The sequence below is a fragment of the Typopeltis vanoorti genome, chromosome 10 (genome assembly GCF_054136105.1).
Source record: "Typopeltis vanoorti isolate ZY-2024b chromosome 10, IOZ_Tvanoo_1.0, whole genome shotgun sequence".
NCBI classification, from domain to species: Eukaryota; Metazoa; Arthropoda; class Arachnida; order Uropygi; family Thelyphonidae; genus Typopeltis; species Typopeltis vanoorti.
Genome location: NC_143558.1, coordinates 64,290,928 through 64,310,624, shown reverse-complemented (window position 1 = coordinate 64,310,624; position 19,697 = coordinate 64,290,928). Strand labels below are relative to the sequence as shown.

General features: G+C 35.3%; 1 protein-coding gene across 1 annotated transcript in view; it reads left to right on the top strand.

The window, feature by feature from the left end:
- Positions 1-19,697, top strand: part of Rat1 (5'-3' exoribonuclease 2 Rat1) — a 365,027-nt gene that overhangs the window by 171,052 nt on the left and 174,278 nt on the right. The window contains exon 12 of the mRNA XM_090399598.1: positions 4,382-4,461. Coding sequence (XP_090255724.1) covers positions 4,382-4,461 — 80 coding nt within the window. The remainder of the gene's footprint in view (positions 1-4,381; positions 4,462-19,697) is intronic.

Genomic DNA, 19,697 nt, shown 5'->3' with positions numbered 1-19,697 from the left:
GTAAAACTCACTTCTGTCTTATTTCTCACAAAAAAAAAAAAAATAAATAAATAAACATTCCCCCCCCCCGTATTATTGACATCAAGCCTCTGCTGGCATAAACACATAACCATTGAATCCTCAGCTTTAAAAAACTTGGATTTCTCTTTTGCTCAAGACGTTACTTCACCTCTGAATAGCTGTTAGCCTTATACAAATCACAAATCCACCCAGCTATTTAATATTACTCTCACATTTGGAGTGGGGCCCTTTAAAAGTTCTCTCAAAATGCTTACTCAATACAGAGGAGAGCAATCAGACTTATTAATGACCCATCTCATACCAACTCACTCCTCCCACTTTTCCACAGACGTTTGGTTTCTGTAATATGTATATTCTATAAATATGCATATTTATAGAATTTCAGATGAATATTTCCATGGGAAATGTTAATCTGAAATAGCATCAGTAATTCCCCCACATAGTACTAAGCTCTTTGGGACATGTGTAGTTGTTGCTCAACATCCCTTCACAGTGCACCTTGAAACCCACAGAACAAGTTTCTTTTCCTTCTCCTTCATCTCTGCTCTGGATGTATTGTGGAATAGTCTCATCCCTGATGTGTTTCCCAAGAATACAATGTACAGTCTTTGAAATCAAATGTAAACAAGTTCCTCCTTTCCCAGCCCACCCCATATATGGTACTATTGTACTATAGGTTGATCAACGAACCTCTTGTGTATGGGCTTAGCATAGCATAAAAAGAATAATAATAATAAAATTTAAAAAAAATCCTACATTAGGTTTTCTAAGATACTTTTGAGTCGATCAATCCACATTGATCGTGATGTTCCTCAGTCTTTTAGCTGCCATATTGGCATCAGATGATGTTTTGCTAGCCTATCCTTTCCCATTCTGTTTAAGTGACCATATCACCTTAGATTAGCCCTGCTCAAATATTCTAACTTTGTTACAAAGTTAAGTTCCTTCTAATATATAACTTCATTTTTAATGATTCTGCCATTGATGCCAACTGCTCATTCTCTTAATCATTCTTAAAACTCTCATATCGCTGATCTCTAATCTTTGATCAAGTGCTTTGTTTCTAACCCATCTCTCAGACCCATAACTTAAAACTCATTTGAACACAGTTTTGTATACTGCTAGTTTAATAGGTTAATGTTTTCACTAATTTCTGTCTTATTCCATATAAATTTATTCAACTTGCTCCTAACCATACCGGTGTTTTGCTTATTCTGTTTGTGTTTATTCTCTTTGCTTATTCTGTGTCTGTTTCCATATTTACTTGGCCATCTTCACTAAAAACTATGCCTAAATAGCTGAAATATTTTACTTTTCCTATAGATTCTCCATTGAGAATGCAGCTGAAGTTTTCTATTTTCTATACCTATTTTAATAGTTTTGGTAATTTTCATGCTGATTTTTATTCCAAATTTGTTACAGTTGTCATTCAATTTAGAGAATCCTGCAGGCTTGCAATGGTTGTGTTTAGGAGTTCGTCATCATCTGCATAATCAAAGAACTAAGTTTGATATTTCCAATTGTAATATCAGGCCTAATGCCACTTTCTTTCATGACATATAGATTATGAATAAGAGTGGAGATAATGTGTACTTTGATTTTACATCACACCATTTTCCTGTATTTCCCTTAGTTCCTACTGCTGACTTACAACTTAAATGTAGACTGTGTATTGCTCTGTATAATGTTTCATTTACCCCATATAAGTAAGTGTTATATGGGGTAAATGAAAAGCTTTTTTCTGGCTAATATGTCATATGACTTTTCCATTTCTACAAAACTTGAAGTACTAATCTTTATTATATTCCCAACATTTCTTGACTATTTGTCATAAAGTGAAAATCCAATCTTGACAGCCTCTGAACTAAACCCAGATTGTTCTTCTCCAAATTTCTCTTCCACAGTTATTCTTAGCATCTTTCAGGATTTCTTGCATAAATCTTACCTAGAACACTAGTAGGTAAATTCCTCTGTAATTCTGAAATTCAGCTTTTTATTCCCCTTTCTATGTTGGAATCGTGAGAGCCCTACTCTAATTCCAGAAGTTAACCTTATCAGATTCTCTGAACTATCCAGTGTAGCCACCACAATACATATACCTCCATGTTTATGTATTTCTGGTTGCATATCGATTCCAGCTGCCTTTCCACATTTTGGACATTTGATAGCTTTGTCCTACTCAACTATTTCTACTACTGCTTTGTCACTGCTTGTTTCATTTAAACCTTTAAAAGGTTTCCTTTTTCTTAGATCTGAATAGTAAAGTAGGAAATGAATTCCATCACGCATATACAGGGTGTCCAAAAATTCACACAAGAAGAAATTTTGATAGAAAACACAGGTTTTTAATTAAAAATTGTAATTTCTTATTGATTCATAAAGCATACAGTATAGGGTTATGCATGGAATAGCATATCGGGTAAATGGCCTCCACGGCTTTCCTGACACATACGCACTCTTTTGTTGAAATTTTCCATGACCATGTTGCATAAATGTGGCTGAATTTCGTTGATACAGTGCTCAATTTCCTCCTTCAAGGTGTGGGTGATTGTGGGCTTGTTGGCATAAACCTTAGACTTCAAAAAACCCCAAAGAAAAAAGGCCAACGCCGTTAAGTCACATGATCTGGGCGGCCAATTCTGATTACCAAAATGGGAAATTACACAACCAGGAAATGACTTGTGCAGTAATTGAATTGTTTCTCTGGCTGCATGGCATGTGGCACCGTCTTGTTGAAACCACATGTCGTCCACATCCATATCTTGTAATTTAGGCACAAAAAACTGGATTATCATGTCGCGATAGCGAGCACCATTAACTGTTATTGCCTTACCAGCCCAAAATCTGCACCAAACAGTGACACGTTGTGGATGCATTTGTTTCTCAACAATCACTCGTGGATTTTCTGAACCCCAAATGCGACAATTTTGTCGATTAACGAAGCCATCAAGATGAAAATGAGCCTCATCGCTGAAGATGATTTTGTTTGAAAAATAAGCATCCACTTGTTGTTGTTCCATAATCCATTCAACGAACTCTCTTCGATGTGTGTGGTCAGTAGGCTTCAGTTCTTGAGTCAATTGAACTTTGTAAGCATAAAGATGCAAATTTTTCGTGAGAATACGCTGCAGAGAACTTCTTGAAATGCCCAATTCAAGACCACGGTGCCGAATTGATGTTCCTGGACTCTCAGCAACACTCTCACGAACTGCTTTGATGTTTGCTGTTGAAGGACGGCCAAAGTGTATAAGATCACTAATTGATCCAGTTTCCTTGAATTTTTTAATTAATCTTTTCACAGTTGATGAAGTTAAATCACTATTCTGACCATATTTTGTACGAAAATTGCGAACTGTAGCTGCCAAACCTTGATTATTTTTAAAATATTGCTCAACAATGAAAACGCGTTGTTCTTTCATGTAGCGCTCCATTTTTAATAACCCTGAACTGTCAGGCTGTCATGCTGTCTTTTTTCTCTCGTTGGCAACACTTTACCGCACAAATGGCGCTAAATTTCTTGCGTGAATTTTGGGACACCCTGTACAAACTTTAGGAAACTTTGCAGAAAAGAGCAATGCTAATAATAATGGCAAGTACTTTTTGGATTACTACTTAGGATATGGAAACATTAGTCCACATGAAGAGAAGACTTAGGAAAAGCCTCATTGATTTTTATATAATCAGCATCTTCATGCTGATTATATGAAAGTTTTATAGTCTTTATTTGTAATTTGTTCTCTCATTTAAGAAGTTGATCTTCATCTTAAGTGTTAAATTCTATAGCTACTCCTCTTTTCCTGGTCCTAGTCTGAATAAATCATCTTATACATAGATCCTTCATCCGCATTATTTTTATAATTACTGCATGAGATTTGAGAAGGCAATCAAACCACAGTTAAATTTGTACTGGCCTGAAAGGTTGAAGCTCTATGATCCAAAAATGCTCATGAAAAAATGTTCAGCGAAACTTTATCCACACAAAAAACACTTCAGTGATGCTCGCATTCAATCATGCACACATGATGGTCATGGAACCAAACATATGGACTTGTGCTATGAACATTTATTGTTATACTTGAATTCAGATGCCTAGTGAAATATGAGCTATGTAGAGTCTTGTAGCTTTAGTTGGAGAGGTGAGGTAGAAGATCATATATTGGATTCTTCACTTTTTGTGAACAAAGATAAGAGGTTAATAAACACATCAAAATGTGCATTTCTTTAAATTAACTTTAAATAACTGTTTCATTGTTAGTTATCTTGATATTTGACCATAACAATTTTGGTTTCTCTACAGTTTTTCAGATGATGAACACAGTTAATGTAAAATTTCTCCATCTCTTTTTTTCTTTCCTTGTAGCGAGTAATAGATGACTGGGTATTCATGTGTTTCTTTGTTGGAAACGACTTCCTGCCTCATTTGCCTTCATTAGAAATCAGGTTTGGTGCATTTTATTTTAGGCAATTAATTTCAATTTTATTGATATAAATGAATATTCATAGCATATTAAAACATATTGTTAAAAACATCCTTGCAGCATCTGTTACCTTAACTGAGTGTGCTGTAGTATGAAATATTCAGCACATTGGGTGATTGGGGGAGGGGGGAGGGACAGTAGTGATTAGATGATGCATAAATATCACCAGGTCTCCTAACAGCAGTAGATTCTTAATCACCTGTGAATTATATTTAAAAAAAAAAAAAAATCTTGTAAGTTTTTTTTTTTATTTTTTATATTTTTATTTTTTGCTGAAAAGGAAACCTTCCAGTGGAATTCTTTCTCCCATCAATTACATAATTAATTCACTCGTCTAATTTCTGCATAGTTATTTTCTACTCCGTTTTGTACACAAGAATAAATTACAAAGCTTATATCTGCGTGGTTTACACAACTAACAAAGCTTTATTATGCTAGTTATTATAAACTTGGTATTTTGTGAAGAAGGATATTCTACTTGATGACTAACTTTCACGTTTTTTGATGTGAAACATTAACTATAACAGTAATTCTGAAAAGAGATTTTGCTGATTAGCTTATGAGTTGTTTCTAGTAGCTGTATCGCCACCCCAGTGCCTATTGCCATTCATACCAGGTCATTTGCTGAAACAAATGACCTGGTATGAATGGCAAGAGGCACTGGGGTGGTGACAAAAATAGATACCCTCTGCTAATTATGCTACTAGGCTTACTGATGGCTTACTATATATCTGAGGTTAGTCATTATAGCTTGGTTCGATTTAAGTTTTTGGAACTCATAAGCAGTTATTTTGAGTAGTTTATGATGATGATTTAACTTCAGTTGTGTCCAACTCTTGGTAACTTTGTAGGCAAGTGTTTTTGCCAAGTCAAAATAATCACTGAAGTCAAAACAATGTTTATTTACTCATGGGCTATTGTAGATCCTTTAATAATAATAATTATTATTATTACGTGATACCTCCAGGGAGTCCAAAGACTCGTTGAGGAAGGGCATCTACTCTACAGCTCTCTGTTTCCACCAACTACAACGAACTGCAACTACACCAATGCCATCTACTGCCCACCATCACAACCAGTATTTTCACGGACAATCGCAAACATCCATACCCACAGCGGGATTCGAACCCACAGCCTTTTGGCCGGAGAGCGTATATTCTAACCACTCAGCCAAACAGGCCAGCAAAAGCATACAGTGCCTCAGTTATAGCGTTATCATCCTTTTGCATCTCCCTCGCACCTCCTATAAGATTCACGAGGACATCGTTAGCATTAGAATTCATTTGAGACATGAGCAAACAACAGATATGCACTGCTTCAATTGTTAACAGCTACAGAAAAATATTTGTAATATATACTTATCTGAGTTTGATTAATATGATTTTTTTCTCAGTGGAATTTGAGGAAAAATTCCATAAAATTTGTATAGAATAATTTTCTTAAGGAGGATTTTAGATCTGAGAGAGAGATTGTCCATTTGAGGCAATCTGGTATAACATAAAGTCAGTAAGACATTGTGATTCTTTGAAACAACTGAAAACTCAAATGGAATAAGATTGCTTCAGTTTTGTACAGATAACATATTTAGAATAAATAATTTTTTTGATCACAAGAGTCATCACAAAATAATGCAGAGGAATAGCAGAGGACAAATGTCTACCATAGATTACATAATGACAAACAGAACAATTAAGTCAGATGAAATATTCAATATTAGTTCTGATAAAGGTTATTTGCATCCAAGACAGGGTTCAAACTTGGAGCTTTCCAGCCAAATGCATTTTTGAGCAGAAGTGACTATGCAGTCATATTCTGGTAGGGTACTTAAGCAAGTGGAATTCTGACAAGAAAGGATTGTTGTTGGACTATTAAAGCTGGTAATTATAACATACTTAGGAGGCAGCTTGGAGCAGTCCCATGGCTTGAAAAGCTATGAGGAAAGAATATCAGTATTGCATGAGAAGTGGTGAGAGATTGTTTGAGAGAGGCAGTATTTGGACTGCATAACCAGGATCAGGAGAATAGACTGAGTAGGGGCTAAATGAATGAGTAGAGATATAAAACAGGAGCTGCAAAAGAATAAAACATTGTGGAGAGCATATAAACATAAAGGTGATGAGCATGCTTATGAGCAATACAAAGCAGAGGCAAGAAGAGTTACAAAATATGGTAAGGAAGGCTAAATCAGGTTATGAGAGAAAATTAGTTAAATAGGCCATAGTAAATCCAAGGCCTGTGTAGCTCAGTGGAAGTGGTGCTTGCATCCTCTATGCTAGACCAACTGGAAGAACTATTTCTAAGCCTTTCATCAACAACTTCACAAGTTTTGATATCTCTAGCATGGGCAAGCAGGTATTTTCTCCTAGGAACTTTGGTTTTTAATCCTGTAAACTCGAGTAAGGAAAAGAATGATTATGGAAGGATAACCCTAATCAGTGCTGAGGTACTGATTAGGGTTATCAGTATTATGTTGTATTAGCGTAGTATTGAGCTACTAAGCAATTACTTTGCAAATGTGGAGACATTGCAGTTACTTATGTGATGGAGACACGTGAGGACTGAGGTAGAAAAACGGAGATGCTCAGCACTAAAAAAATATCAATGTGAATCCATTGGTGGGACTGGATGGTATGTCTACCCATTGGGCTACAAGAATATGCTAAAGACTTTGCAATGCCTCTGATGAAGTTGTTTAATATGTCTCAGCTCTGGCATGGTTCTGTTGGATCCTACTTCGTCTCAACTATACTTTGGATCCGACATTTAGTTATTACGATGTTCTTAACCCAAAAAAATAGTTGCTAGTTGATTTCTAATACAAATATAGAGAAAATTTATATTTATAGACTGCACCATTCTATATCTGAATTAGTTCAAGAATTGAAGATAAATCAACCCTCAACTATTTCTCCTTAATATATATACTGGCCGAGTATATTTAACTTACCTAATTTACCCGCTTTGGTTCGAATATTTTATGAATGGTGCAGTAAAAGAGATTCAGGCAAAATACGACCTTTGATTAACAAAAACAAACATTTAATTTTAGAATCACAAATTTTACACTTAAGTTCAAATCAGTAATTAAGATATCGCAAACATTTTAACTTCTGATAAATTCAATCATACAAACTCAGACAATGGTAAATTCGTTGTCTCTAATACAGTCTTCTGACAGTTCCTTAAGTTCCAAATACAATAAAATCGCAGTAACACCACTTTACAAGCAAACACTTTTAAATTCACACTTCAGCTAATCTTCACAATAGTTACTGTTAACATAAGGAAATTCTAGGATGAAACTCACACACTTCTCTGTATAGGAATATTAATGGTTGGAATAATCTTACCGATAATCTTCTATCTTCATCAACTTATACACAAACGCTTTTTATAAACGTAAACACTTTTAACAATAATCGGCACTCATTAAAATATATCTTCAAAGCATTAACTGAATTAATTCATGGTCACTATACACATAAACAAACGTTCTTGCATGAAGTACTACTGATCACTTATGAAATAAGGCAACACACAATAATTCCTTAACTTGAGGTTTTATATGCACAGTTGTTCACTCTTCTGGCATTTAATTAATTCTTTAGACACTACAATTCTAAACACAGCTATCGGTAAACTTCAACTCTACAGCTCTACTATTCTCTAGTAACTCCGTGCTTTATTTCAAGATTCTGTGTGTCCTTGAAAGGTCGGCCCTGAAATTAAATCTCAACTCAAAGTATTGCTAGTCTATTTAGTAGTCACTCAGACTTTATTTAGCTGCTTGAGTGACTTGCCGACTCGCTATTATCACACTGTGATTCCCGAATGCCGACTGCTCTGATTCCAACCTAATACCAATCCTCTCCTTTTTCTCTCTCTCTCTCTCTCAATCTATCTAATCTCTTAATTAATAATAAATATTTTCAGTGTTCTTCCCTTTTTATATCCATCCTTCCCGCCTAAATTATTCTCGTGATTTCTTTCTAAAGCTCTTTTCAATAAACCTTCTCCTTACGTGGTGTTCCAAAACGTGCTCGCTCACTTACATACGTCTCCATGACAACCAAACAAAATATAATAAAATTGAGGTATTGCATAACGCTAAACTTCTACAAATAGGAATAAATAAAGAATATTTACATTTCAATTAATGTGCAGTTAAATTATCAAATACAAGTTCTTATAATATTAATATAGTAATAAATTAAATAGCTTAATAATATTTAATACAGTCTTTTCATTATTAATACATATATCTTTGATTAATTAATTAAATATTAGATAAAATTAAAGGTAGTTATATGAATATTAAATTATAAACAAGTGAATTACATTAAATAATATTTACAAGTCTAGCCTATGTGATTGAAGATCATGTTGGATTCTGAAACAAATAATAATTACTCCAATCTCTATATAATCAGAATCCAACAGTTCCAAGGGAATGTAAAGAGGGGTAAGATAGTTCCGTTACATAAAGGTGGCTCCAAGAGAGAAGTAGCAAATTACAGACCAGTTAGTATGTCAGGAGTGGTAGTTAAAGGTAAAATTCAGGAATGGGTGGATAGCGATATGATACTCTGTGGTGTACAGCACAATTTTGTAAAAAGGTTGGTCTTGCATTAGAATTTATTCACATTTTATAATCAATTGACATTTGGATTAAAAAAAAAATGCATCATAATGGCTGCACCTGATGCTGCTAGATTTTGCAAAGGCATTTGACAGAATACTGCATAGAAAACTATTACATAAATCAGAGCAAATGGGAATGGATATGAAGTTGGTGGCATGGATGAGAAGTGGCTGACAGACATCAGGGTAGCATGTGGTAGAGTGGAATCAAAGTGAATGAAGATGAGTATTGGAGTGTCTCAGGACCACTATTTAATTTACACATAAATCATATAGGGAGTGATTTAAGGAGGAATGTTCACTTGTTTGATGATGCAAAACTGGGGAGAACAATAGTCGCTAAAGGTGATGTAGATATCTTGCAGGATAATTTAAATAAATTGGTATTGTGGGAAAATGGTTATCAATTAATTGTTGCAAAACGAATGTTTATGCACTTGATGAAAAGATTACATACTTTTAAATGTTAAACACATTCCTTAGCCACCTGCACAAACAACATGAGCACATACAATTTACTACTGAAATTGAAAATCAGAACTTGCTTCTGTCCTGGATACACTAGTCACACATCTTCCCTCAGGCTGTCTCTCCTTTATTGTTTACTGCAAACCTACACATACCAACCAATATATACATGCTGCCTCATATCACCATCCTTCGCAAAAATTTGGAGTCATTATATTTAATCAAAAACAGAACTATAACAATTTACTCTAATGAACAAGCTCTTAAACAAGAATTAAAAATTATTTGGTTAATAATGGATATACCAAAAATACTATTAATAAAGTTCTTCATAAAACTTCATCCAAACTATAGCCATCCCATACATTAAAGGGTTATATGAAAAAAATTAATAGAATCCTACACCATGACAATCTTAATGCCATTTTAAAACCACCTTTAAAATAAAAACACGCATTCAACTCCTCTAAGGATCTCAATTGGCATATCCCGGAGTTCATTGCATTTATTGCACCTGTAACTTACCTTATATTGGGGAGGCTGGAGGTACAATCCCTATCTGTAAAAAAAAAAAAAAAAAAAAAAAAAAAAAAAAAAAAAAAAAGCACAAAAGACACATTAAATATAACAATTTTGGTGAACCAGGTCTCTCAGATCACACTCTTAACACCCTACACCAAATTGATTGGAAGAGTACTTGCTTGTTGCATCATACAAAAATTTGGTATGAACGGAAATTTAAAGAAGCCTGTGAAGTTTTGATTAACCTCTAATCTTAACAATAATGGTGGCATAAAAATTCCAAAAATTTGGATGGCATCCATTCAGCCCACTTAGTTTTCAGCAAACCCTGACTTTAGGACTGTAAGCAATTTTCAGCTTTTATTAGCCACTGTCCATACCAGTTGGTTGTAATTTATATGTATACTTACAGGGTGTTCGGGATAAATTTGACATATTTATAATTAATTATATTTTTCCGTAAGTTACATGTATTAACACACACTTCTCTTCATTTAAAAGGTTGGACCCACCTGAATCATGGAAGAGAATAACTTGTATCATGATGATTCGTGCCGACCATCAAAATAAGGATATTTCGACTGCTGCCCAATGCTCCCTGAATACAGTAAAAACAATCAGGCATGAACTAGAGACTTGCAATGGTGACTACGAGGATGTAGCAAGAAGAAAGATCCCTAGCAGACGATCTGATTGCGTTCGTACAGCAGAATTCCTCGCAAATCTGCAGGAACAGGTGTTGAAGATCCCTGGCATTGGAATTCGGGCTTTGTCACGTGAAATGAATGTTGCAGCCTCTACTATGAAGCTTGCACTCAATGAAGACCTCCGCTACTACTCATACAAGCGCCGCAAAGGTCAGCTGCTTACAGAAAAGGCCCGTGAAAAACGTTTGATAAACGCGAAGAAACTTCTAAGCAAAGTGAAACATCCTGCAGAACCACAAACAATCTGGTTCTTTTCCGATGAGAAAAACTTTTGCCAGGATCAAAAACACAACACGCAGAATAACAGATGGCTTGCATACAGTACAAAGGACATTCCTCGTGTAATGCAGACTAAATTTCCCCAAACTGTGATGGTTTTCGGATGTGTATCCTCTGAAGGCAATGTGATGCCTCCGCATTTTTTCCAAGAGGGCCTCAGGTTGACTTCAGATGGCTACGTGGAGTTGCTAAACACTGTAGTCAAGCCCTGGATAACAAGGGTAGCCAATGGTAGGCCGTATGTATGGCAGCAGGATTCGGCCCCTTGCCACACCTCTGGGAAAAGTCAAAAATGGTTGTCTGAAAATTTCTACGACTTCACCAGTCCAAATGTTTGGCCTCCAAACTCCCCAGACCTTAACCCCATGGATTATTTTGTATGGGGCGCAGTTGAAAAAGACACCAATCGCACTTCCAGTAATACAAAAGCCCAGTTAATGGATAAAATTAAAACAGTTTTTGCGGCCCTTCCCAGGGAGACTGTAGCATCAGCTTGTTCGAGGTTCCGAAGCAGAATTGAAGCTGTGATCGATGCTAATGGTGGTTATTTTGAGTAAATCTTGTTGATAGTATTGTAATTAACTCTGCCTGTAATGTTTTTTATCAAGTCATTAAATTTAATAGATACAAAGAAGATTTTCTTTTTCCTTACGAAACTGTCAAATTTATCCCGAACACCCTGTATATAAGTAATTGTCTATTTATTATTATTTTTTTTCCTTTTTTTTTGTAAATATATTGCTCTCCAGCTTAATTTAATTTTGTAACCTAATAATAGGACTCTAGCTATGATGTAGTAAAGTTTTTCCCCCTACCAGAGGTCAGGCCAATAGTTGTAACAGTTGGTCAGTAACTTTAGCATGCCATGTAGATTGTAGTGCAGCTTGTTTCTTTGTATATATTATATTACTTCAGATGATGACCTTAATGTGAAGGTCGAAACGTCAAGTGTTTAGTTTGGTTTGTATTAAACTAAAGTTTTACTCCAACACATTAGTTGTTTCCATAATTTACATGATGTAACATTTCTAGTGAAACTCCATTCTGTAGTTGAGCATGCGATTTTGCAATTTCAGCATGTTGCTGACAACGGAGGACAGCACATCAAACATGTTGTGTAAACCGCACAATGTGGCATTACATTTTGGGATGTTTTGAATTACCCACTACAGTATTGCAGTGCCATGTATTGTCCTAGTGGCAACCTTTAGATCTAATGTTGATTTTTGTGCAGAATGAAATTCCATTGCTGCACACGTCATGTTAAATATTAAATCATTCTATAATAAAGTTAGTTTAATCCTTTATACAAGTGTAAGCAAACAGTTTGCAACTGAAATATCTTCAGGACTGAGGCAACTCATGGTAAAGGTGGACTAAGCTCTCATCACTTGTCTTAGTATCTCCCTTAATGCAAAGCACATCAAATTACATGTTAATGTGAATGTTAGTGACCCTTCCCATAATGCTATGCATTACGGGAAGGGCCACTAACCAGATCGGTTTCGACCTTTATTGAGGTCTCGTCAGTGGGAACCAGACCCAGAGGTGGTGATACTAAGGTGAAAGTAATGGAGAAGTCATATTTACCTGTACAAGTTTTCAAAAGGTATCTCACCTTATTATTAAATTACTCTGGATTTAGGGAGAAAACTTCCAACATTAAATCATTCTACTGAGTAGTTACCCAGTTACAGCCTTTCGAAATGTTAAGTTTAATTATAATCAGTAGATCTTCCCGAGTTTTATGAGCTCGAGTCTGCCAACTTAGGCTCGTATAACTTGGGAAAGAAGTGATGACAGGAAGTGCAGATCAAGTTGTCATCATCATCAAATTCCTGCCATGTACCCTCAAGGGGTGTCCAGGATATGATAGTACTACATGATGAAGTTAGTAATGATGAAAAATTTACATCATTACTAACTTCCTACCTACAATTTTCCTCCAAATCAGTCTGTTACTTGTCAAGACTCCAACATTACCAGATCTTATATTTCTATCGTCCAAGGCATTTTGTACCGTATCAATCCACCTATATCTTGGTCTTCCTCTGGGTCGTTTTCCTGCCAACTTGGCATAGAGCACTTGTTTTGCTAATCTTTCCTAACCCATTCTGTTTAAGTGATCATACCACCTGAAATTAGCTCTGCTAACACATTCCTGGATGCTAACAATGTCAAGTTCTTTCCTAATATCCTCGTTTTTAATATGATATTGCCATTGATTCCATCTCTTCACGCCTCTAATCTTTCTCAGGACTCTCATATCTACAGTCTCTAGTCTTTGGTGAAGTGTTTTACTTCTGACCCAGCTCTCAGATCCATAAGTTAAAACTGGTTTGAACACTATCTTGTATACAGCTAATTTAGTGTTCCGACTAATTTCTCTCTTATTCCATATGAATTTATTCAATTGACTTCTACCATACCAGCTTTGATGATTCTGTTATCTATTTCCATATTTAATTTACTATCTTCACTAAAAATCGTGCCAAGTAGCTGAAATGTTTTACTTGTTCCATGGGTTCTCCATTCACAATACTGTTGACATTTTCAATGATTCTGCCTATTTTCATTGTCTTTGTCTTTTTATTGCTGACCTTCATACCATATCTATTACAACAGTTATTCAATTTAGTCAGAGAATCTTGCAGACTTGTAGCGGATTTATTTAGAAATATAACATCGTCCGCATAAAGCAAAGAGCTGACATTAACATCTCAAATTTTGATATCATGTTTAACACCATTTCCTTCATAATGTGATCCATATAGATAATGAATAACATAGGGGATGATGTACATCCTTGTCTCACACCAGATTTAACATTAAACCATAGCTGTCAGAGTTTAGAAACTTTGGCTCATGCTGCTCAGTGTTGTTATTGCGCACATGGAGTATGTGTCAGAAGATACAACGCAGTAGTAAGGGTTATAGAGAATATGTTGAAGAACAATGGTTGGATAACAGCAGTCCCCACTATAAGAATAACATTGGATTAACGACACTTGACATTGTAGTAAAGAGAGGAGATAAGTTGTTTATGTACAAGTTGTGGGTGCTGGGCAACCACTTGATATGCTCCATCGTGACAAAGCTGCCTACTATGCTGAAAACCAAGGCTTGGTATGGTAACTTTAGGAAGAACACTGTATTGTACTGAAATTCACTTCTGCAATGTATCTTTTAAAAGTGTATGGTGCCAGCAGAGTTATATGTGCCTAATAACTTTTGGACTCTCTCAGGCTGATTTCAAGATGCTCTCTTTACATGCCTTTCAGGGCACACTGGCGGCGGCCTGACGGACTTACAAGAGAATGATTTCTGGAATCCCCAGATCTAAAATTGGATAGTACATGATGTTGTTGGGGATTAGGCCTCTTCTGGTCTTGCATGTGAGACAATAGTACGTAGCACTGTTTCAGTGCGAAGTTAGAAAAATAAAATTAAAAACAAAAAAAAATAATAAATCCAATAAGTGGGACAGTGGTCTCACACTGGAGAATGAAATTCGTCTCTCACCTAAAGACAATCACAAACACCAATGTACCAGGATTCAAACGGACAGCTTGTTGGTTAGAGAGGGGATATTCTAAACTCTTAGCTTACTAGGCAGGTAAGGCTAGTGTGTGTAATGCAAAAAGGGAAGATGTGAAAAACGATACTTAGAGCTGTATAAGGAAACTTATTGCAAAGTAATATAGGGTAGTACAGTGTTTGCCGTTATTGATTTTCGTATGACTCACTTAAAGTTTCCATTGTCTTTTCTGTTTATTATAAATGAAGTTGCAGAACTTTTAATCAAAACAGAAAGAACCAAGGATCTTGGTTCTTTCTGTTTTGATATTGAAACTAGAATGTTCATAAAAGAAAACTAATTTTCCGATGGATGATAATAAACACTCATCATTGATTACCCTATTATCAGAATGGATTCACCTTCTTTTGCCTTGCACAGAAGTGTTGATGGGTCTCGCATTGGTGGTCGGACAGTACTTCAAACACATCAAAACTATCAGCCAACTTTGAATCAAATAGAAAACCAAGAATGTGAGTAGCTATTTTTTGAGAAGTAACTATTATACCTGGGCACTGATATGATCAGGAAGGTAGAAAATCTTACTACTGGTCATTTACACTGCACATGTAGAAATTATTCATCTTTACTCTTGTTCCAAGGTTATGCAGTTGATGGGCAAGGAAATAATGAGTCTTCAAGACACTACTAAAACATTTTTGTTGAAAAAGAAAAATAGGTGTTGAAAAATCTCAGAAATGGACGAAAGAGTGATGTAAAAAGAATTAGAGATGTAAAGGTATCATGAAAACTGGAGAAAAAGATATCCTTAATGTTTGAAGCAATTACTTTGAAAAATTGCTAAATAAACAATTAGTGACAGCACAGTGGAAAAAATCACTCAACAGGCATGCAATCAGGAATACATATCCATATGTGAAGTAGAAAAAGCCATCAAAGCCTGAAATGTGGAAAGGCAGCTAGAGTATATGATATTCGACCAGAAATGCTCAAGTATGGAGGTATAAAAGTCTTATAATGATTGCACTGCATAGTTTAGAAAGCCTGGACAGAGGGATGAATTCCAGATGATTGGAATAGTACACACATAAAAAGGGAAATAAAACTGAATGTGAGAATTGAGAGGTATTTCTCTACTGAGTGTACCTGGTAAGATTTATGCAAGTATACTTGAGAAACAGCTAAGAACAATTGTGGAACAGAAGATTGGTGAAGAACAAGCTGGATTCAGGCCAAAAAAAAAGATTGTCAGGATCAGATTTTCACTTTAAGACAAATATTCTAGTGGTAAGACTTATACGTTGGTTAGACATAACTGGTAATTAATTTACGGAATTAACAACGCATATAAAGTAAATTAATTAAAGATAACTTTAATGAATCACTTCTATATTTCGACAATGTCACATTGTCATCTTCAGGAACATAAAGATATGGCATGTGCACTACAGGAACTAACAAAGCAAATGAGGCAGAAATTAAGACACTAATTTTGTTCCTAAAGTCCTAATGGTGCCCTCTTGCGGGCTAATTTGGTAGTCTTGGCCGTTGGGCTGAAGTTCTCATAATGAAAGTCTCCCAAATTTGGGGCAGTTTCATGCACCCAAATTTGTTGAGGTTAGGAACGTTTTTTAGAGCTGCTGAAGATTCTTTGAATAATCTTTCGTATTTAAACTTGCTGCGATGGATTATTTTTGTCTTCTTCCAACGAATTTTATGGTGGGTATCTAAGGCATGGTCTGCCAGCCCAGAGCGGCTGTACTGGTGAAACCGGATGTAGTCTTGGTGTTCTGAAATCCTGATATTTGTTGTTCTGCCTGTTTGGCCAAAGTAGGACAATTTGCAGCTGCAAGGGACCTGGTATACACCAGGTAGGTCTAGGGGAAGTGGTTGGTCTTTGGTAGAGCGGATAAGGGATGCCAACTTTTTATATGGTCTGTAACAGGAAGTAAGGTCATATTTCTTGAGGATATTAGTTATTTTTTCAGAGGTGCCCTGGATGTAGGGGATAGTGATAGACTTGGTGTAGTCTTTATTGTTGAGGGGGGGAGGGGGGTTGTGGTTTTCAGGTTTTAGTATTTTTTGGATTTTTTTGGGGTTATAGCCATTGGCTAAGAAAGTGTTGAGGATGTGGTTTAGTTCTATAGTCAGGGCCTTGTCATCTGAGCAGATTAATTTTGCCCTGTTATATAGTGTTTTTATCACCCCATATTGTTGTGAGGGGGGGTGGTGGGATTGCTGGTGAATGTATCTGCCAGTGTGGGTGGGTTTTCTGTAAACAGAGAAAACCAAAGATCCATCAAGCTGGCAGGTGATTAAAGTGTCTAGGAAGGGTAGGGTGTTGTTTTCCTCTTTTTCTAAGGTGAACTGGACTCTGGGATGTTGGTTGTTTAAGTGTGTTAGGAAGGAGTGGAGTGAGTCTGAGCCATGTGGCCAAATAGCAAACACATCATCCACATAACGAAGCCAAATAGTGGGTTTTTGTGGGGCGGAGTTTAAGGCTTTTTCTTCAAATGTCTCCATAAAGAAAACCGTTTAAGACAAATAGTTGAGAAATCTTGGGAATATGACAAGGTGCCAAGAGAAAAACTATTCAAAATGCTACAGTTGTATGATGTCAGTTGGGCATTATATTAAGCAGTACTTAGTCTTTATTTGAATTGTAAATCAGCAGTTAAAATTCAAGGATGTATAGATGGTTTATTGTTAAATCTGGTGTCAGACAAGGATGTGCATTATACCCTCTGTTATTCTTTATCTATATCAATCACATTATGAAGGAAAGTGGAATTAAACCTGATATCAAAATTGAGATGGTAATGTCAGCTCTTTACTTTATACGGATGATGTTATACTTCTGAATAAATCTGCTACAGGTCTGCAAGATTCCCTGACTAAATTGAATAACTGTTGTAATAGATATGGTATGGTCAGCAATAACAAGACACAGACAATCAAAATAGAAGCATCGAAAATATCAACTGCATCGTGAATGATGAACTTATAGAACAAGAAAAACATTTCAGCTACTTATGCATGATTTTATTTTTAGTGAAGATGGTAAATTAAATATGGAAATAGACAACAAAAGCAACCAAACTGGTATTGTAGGAAGTCAACCGAATAAATTACTGAAGAATTATTTGGAATAAGAGAGAAATTAGTGAAAACACTAAATTAGCTGTATACAGGGCTCAAACCAATTTTAACTTATGGATCTGAGAGTTGGGTTAGAAATAAAACACTTGATCAAAGACTAGACTGCAGATATGAGAGTCCTGAGAAAGATTAGGGTCATGAACAAATGGCATCAATGGCAATATCATATTAAAAATGAGGATATTAGGAAAGAATTTGACATTGTTAGCAGGTGGTTATTGAAAAGTGGAATCGTTGAAAAATTATGGATTTCCATGAGATTATTCTGTTGCAACACTTCCAGATATAGATATGATTAATAAGATACATTTATTCAAATGTTATTAACAATTTGTAATCATGAAAATAATTTATATTTTTGTTATATATTTATATTTGGAAAATACAAATACATTACAAATTTTTATACTATATGCAAACAGTATTCATGTAATTGCTCATCTGTGCAATTACATGGACAGGGTTCAGCTAATTATGACAGGTAATTCTTATTGAAATAGATATTTTTTTTTTTCCCCTTCCAAATATTAATGAACATATTAAATAATTATCTTTGAATTTATCATCGTGAAATTTCTGATATGCACTTTTGACGAATGTACAAGATACTATGACGATAATATGTGATTAAGTTTACATTCTTATTTATCTCCTAGCAGCAATTTTCCTCCAAATTAGTCTTTCATTTGTCAGCACTCCGATATTGTCAGATCTTATATTTTTGTCTTCCAGAACACTTCTGACTGCATTGATCTGTATAATCTTAGTCTTCCTCTAGGTCTCTTTCCTGCCATTTTGCTATCAAACATCTATTCTGCTAACTTTTCCTCTCCCATTCTACTTAAGTAATCACTATAACCTTAGATTATCTGTGTCCAAATATTTGTGAGGGCTAACAGTGTTGGCTTCTTTCATAATATCTTCATTTTTCATTGATTCTGCTATTCATGATCTGTTTTTTTTTTTTTTTTCACTAATTCTTTTCACTATCATAGCTGTGGTCTCTAATATTTGAAGAACTTTTTACCTAATCCAATGCTCACATTCATGACATAAGATTGGCTTGAATATTGTCTTTATATTGCTAGTTTTGGCAGTTTCAAATAGCGATGTGCGCACACTTCAAAATGGGGAAACGGACTATAAAACTTATTGCCTGTGGTCACACAGAGAAGGCTTTTCTAAAAAAGAAATGGAGGAATTTTTTGAGTTGTTAGAACAACAGGGCAGATGACCAAAAAAAAAAAAAAAAAAAATCGGAAAAGTGGTCCTTTTGTGATATCTAAGCAGCAGAGTGGGAAATGAATCCCACTAGGCATATGGGAAACTTTTTGGAAAAATGGCAAAGCTAATAATAATAGTATTTGCTGGATTTCTGTTCAAGACACAAACTAGTTATTACAAATATCATGTTCCAACATAAAATGTGCACAAATTCATGTGGAAAGAAGGCACAACAAATACATCGTTGTTGATAGTTAAATGCTGTAAACCCAAAAGAGATGATTGTGTGTGTGTGTGTGTGTGTGTGTGTGTGTGTGTGTGTGTGTGTGTGTGTGTGTGTGTGTGTGTGTGTGTGTGTGTGTTCGTGTTCGTGTTCAAGGAAAATAGAACTTTAAAATTATCTTTATATTTTAAAAAAATTGGAAGACTTACTGATATTGCAGAGAAGATATGAAAGAAGAAATATATTCTTTCTTAAAAGTTGTGCACAGATTATCTTTTTTGCTTTCAAAACAGGTATGTGCTAATTAGATTTCTATGGCTTCTTATAAGCGCACAAGATATTGTTCCTGAAAGTTTGAATTTTGGATATTTTCATATCAGATCCTGTGATCTTGAAGAGAAGACCAGAAATCTTGTATGGTGTTTATATTCTCTAAC